Source organism: Priapulus caudatus, unplaced genomic scaffold (assembly GCF_000485595.1).
Source record: "Priapulus caudatus unplaced genomic scaffold, Priapulus_caudatus-5.0.1 Scaffold507, whole genome shotgun sequence".
Taxonomy (NCBI): domain Eukaryota; kingdom Metazoa; phylum Priapulida; class Priapulimorpha; order Priapulimorphida; family Priapulidae; genus Priapulus; species Priapulus caudatus.
This window is the reverse complement of record NW_014577568.1, coordinates 57,283-61,015: the sequence shown is the minus strand read 5'-3', so window position 1 is coordinate 61,015 and position 3,733 is coordinate 57,283. Positions and strand designations below refer to the sequence as shown.

Sequence of the window (3,733 nt, the reverse complement as noted above, 5' to 3'; positions counted from 1 at the left end):
GAATACTACCGGAAGATAGAATAAGGACCAGTCATGCCAGTTAACAAAAGAAGCTCATGTTTGTATACATTTGTATTTTTATTCACATCGAACTCGTACGACAAAATGTAGTGAAATCGGTACCAAATACGTAACGTGTCAAACTCCTTTGTCTTTATTAATTAACTCCTGATATATAACACCCTGTGTGTGATTATGTGAATATTGCCTAGATAATGCTGAATACCATAATAAGGAAAGCATTAGTATCAACCCATTAACATTAGACATGTTGCTTATGTTTGTATTCACAGATAAACAGATTGCTCCAGCTGTGGTTGAGGCCAAGCCTAGGGTGCTGCTGCAATCATCACTGAAGACATCGCTCAAACCTGATAGGGAGCCAGAAAAGAGACTGCACTCAAAGAACAAAACACCGAGCAAGACTGAGCCACTACATGTGTTCACGGGTGGTAAGCTAGCAGTCAGTGTCAGTCTACAGTCTACACACAGACTCCTGCTGCAGTCTGTGGGGGCAGTCTGTATGCTCTCTCAACACTCTGGCCTTACTGGTTTTAATTGGTCTGATTGTATTCTTGCACTCTATTGCTATAGCCTTATGTGTGTTATGGGATATTTCTATGTGTCTGAATGCACACTACGTTAGTATTCAATGCATGTGTTAGGCAGATATTTAGACAGTTTTCTTCTGAAATTCTTTCTGAATGTTTATGAGTACTATAGTAGCTCTTTGCTAATGTGACACTACCCTGTAATCTATCATCTGTGTCTTACTGCATTCAGTTACCATGGTTTGGCATGGGTTACTATGGTGCCAGCTAGGTTACCATGGGTTACCACGGTACCAGGCTGGCTATCATGGGCAGAATGCTGTGACTGTGTGCATGAGTGAGGGGGCGCCACTGACAGCGTATCAAACACTGTTGTGTAATTCGACTTCAGATATGCATGAGCTGCATGCTGTCAGTGGCTTGACTGGTCTCGGACTTCTGGCTCATTATATCACAACTACCAGAAGTCGTCAAAAAAAAGAAGGTTAGTGTCTATGGGAGGGGGGAGGCAGTTACATAGAGCTGTGAACTAGGGGCATTGTAACATGCAACTGTTAGCTATTTTCTCACACATTATCGTAACATTTTCACATGTATTTGTAATATATTTTTCAGAATCAGAAGACGAAGACGACGACGTGGATGGAGCGTCAGCGTCCAAAAAGCGCAAGCCTGGACGACCGAAGAAACATTCCCCAGACAGTGATGGAGAACAAACAGGTACTTGTCTGCATGCGTGCCTGCGTGAAGGCGTGTACATATGTGTGTGTGTATGCATGAAAGCGCGCGTGTGTGTGCGTATGTGCGTAAGTGAGTGTGTGCGTGCATGGGTGCGTGCATGACAGAGAATTTATTTTTTTTAATGTTTAGAGAGAGACAGTTTTTGCTCTATATTGTTTTAGATTTATTCGCTTGCAAAGTCGAATAACTTCTGTACTAACATTTAGTTTTTAGCTTAGCTGATGAAGTCAGATGCAGCTTGTAGAATCGCCTGATTGTCCGTCCGTCAACAGTTGGGCACAAATCTTAACCGCTCGACTTACGGTCTTGATATTCGGGACGTCGGGGGGGGGGGGGCGAAAAGGACTCGGGATGTCGAATTCGGGGGGTCAAAGGTCAAGATGTGTCAACGGAGGGGGAATATTTACCCCTTAACTTAAGGTATAGGAGGAAATACGGAATTGCGGCACAAATCTCAACGGCTCGACCTACGCTATTAATATTCGATGTATAGTGTGATGGGGAGGGGCAGTGGGGGAAGGTCAGATATCGACATTTTCTGAGCGACATGTCTAACGGACTGGATGGCATAAATTTTTGAATTTCAACGCTAGCCTACCGGTTTTATTCACTTTATTGAAAGGACAATGAAATTACGTTTCCGTGAGGTGCGAAGAGTAAGTGTCTGATCTGTTGTGACCCTATAAGAGGGAGGGTTAAACATGGACTTTGTTGACTGTTAACAAAGACGTGAAACTGCTTTTACAATTTAGAGCCCTTTCCACCGCCCTTCCCAGCCCTCCCCCACTGCTTGTGCGCACCTACTTACGGCTCGCGTGCGTTGCGACGCATATCCATTGATAACATTCTGTGTTGGTGTTGTGATCTGATTGAGCCTCTCGACAGTCCAAGTATTAGAGTGATGTACACAAGCTAGTATCCCTTTGATGTAAATTAAAACTTGTGATCAGCGCAGTAGCGAATAGTATGGCAAAGGCGTATCACATTATTTGTAGATCTGCCGTATAAGTAGTATCCTAGATATATGCCTGAGAGTGACGCGTGGCAGGAGGCACACTTGGATTCGGTTGCGTGAGTTTATCACGAAGAATACCTGGCTACAGTTACACGGGCAGTGAGCCGCTGGTCGCTCTACGGCCACGTTGCGTTCTCTATCACCGTGTCATGGTTATATCTTCGTATGTCCTTCAGCTGGCTTGCAATAGCTGCACATGATCAATGTGGCACACGAGGCTCTCTTCACGCTTTCAACATATCCTGACACGTTATGCATCCAGGATTAGTGATCATCAAATCCTTGAATCAGTGAGCGAACTGCGCAGCTGTTAGTTCCATTGCCGGTGTATACACACTCCAAATCTGTGCAATGAACACAACATTAACGCCATCTGTTGGACAGTATGGTTAATGTGGAACTATAATTACATTATAAGCGAGCGTAATATCATGCACACTAGGTGAAACGAGTAAAGGTAAAACTTCGATTAACCTACTTCGATTAAAACTGTGAGTCACAGAGAAAAGGTAAAACTGCAGTGTGATAGTTTATCAGGAGAGGATTACATGAGGATGTGAGTTCTCTACCTTGATCTGATTCACAGGGGCAGCCGTACGCATAACGACCTCCTTTTATCTGTCCTGTCGAGCATAGCTCCTCTAGAGCGGAGAGCGGCTGACAAGTGAACGTTCTCTCTCCAACCTTTCTAACACAGCAGTCCGAGAGGCAGTCTGGGTTAAACTGACAACGCCTTCCTGTCATTCTCTTAAAAACCTGTAAAACACCAGTGTACACTATACTGACTATAGGTGTGTGTGTGCGTGTGCGTGCGTGCGCGTGCGTTCGTCCGTGCATGCATGTGCGTGCGTGCACACATTTGTTTGTATAAACTCACTCAGTATCAGAAGTGATGCTAGTGTTACAGTTAGGTCTATCTTTTGTATTAACCGTTAAATGTCATATAGTATTGTACAGACATGCCACCATGCACACAGTCACAGCAGGTTGGGCTGACACACACACACACACCCATGCTTACACTTACAGGAGCGCTGTAGCCTATAGCAATGCCACCATGCACACAGTCACAGCAGGGATTCAAGGATTTGATGATCGCTCACTGATCCAGCCAGCAGACACGGACACAGTTACAGACACGGATACAGTCACAGACACAGCGACGGCAGTCGTGCCACCGTTTGCTGGCATACACCAGGTTGCTACAGGCTACAGCCCTCCTGTAAGTGTAAGCATGGCCACACACACACACACGTACAGACACAGTGAGCGAACTGCGCAGCTGCGTGTTCCATTGCCGGTGTATACACACTCTATATCTGTGCAACGAACACAACATTAACGCCATCTGTTGGACAGTATGGTTAATGTGGAACTATAATTACATTATAAGCGAGCGTAATATCATGCGCCTCTAGGTGAAACG

General features: G+C 45.0%; 2 protein-coding genes across 5 annotated transcripts in view; one reads left to right on the top strand and one right to left on the bottom strand.

Moving 5' to 3' along the window:
- Positions 1 to 3,733, top strand: part of LOC106811131 (trinucleotide repeat-containing gene 18 protein-like) — a 24,931-nt gene that overhangs the window by 8,067 nt on the left and 13,131 nt on the right. Inside the window, exons 7-9 of the mRNA XM_014814673.1 lie at positions 294 to 452; positions 943 to 1,035; positions 1,167 to 1,271. Coding sequence (XP_014670159.1) covers positions 294 to 452; positions 943 to 1,035; positions 1,167 to 1,271 — 357 coding nt within the window. The remainder of the gene's footprint in view (positions 1 to 293; positions 453 to 942; positions 1,036 to 1,166; positions 1,272 to 3,733) is intronic.
- The window catches only part of LOC106811137, a 2,155-nt gene continuing 755 nt past the window's right edge, over positions 2,334 to 3,733 (bottom strand). For 3 of the 4 annotated variants that reach the window (XR_001394105.1, XR_001394103.1, XM_014814679.1), the window contains 2 exons: positions 2,877 to 3,063; positions 2,334 to 2,651 (listed from right to left, as the gene is read on the bottom strand). Coding sequence is in view for 1 of the 4 variants with exons in the window: in XM_014814679.1 (XP_014670165.1) it covers positions 2,572 to 2,651; positions 2,877 to 3,063 (267 nt within the window). In the remaining 3 variants the exon portion in view is untranslated. Of the gene's footprint in view, positions 2,652 to 2,876; positions 3,064 to 3,334; positions 3,358 to 3,733 lie in introns of those variants that run through there. The other variant, XR_001394104.1, reaches the window with a different exon arrangement.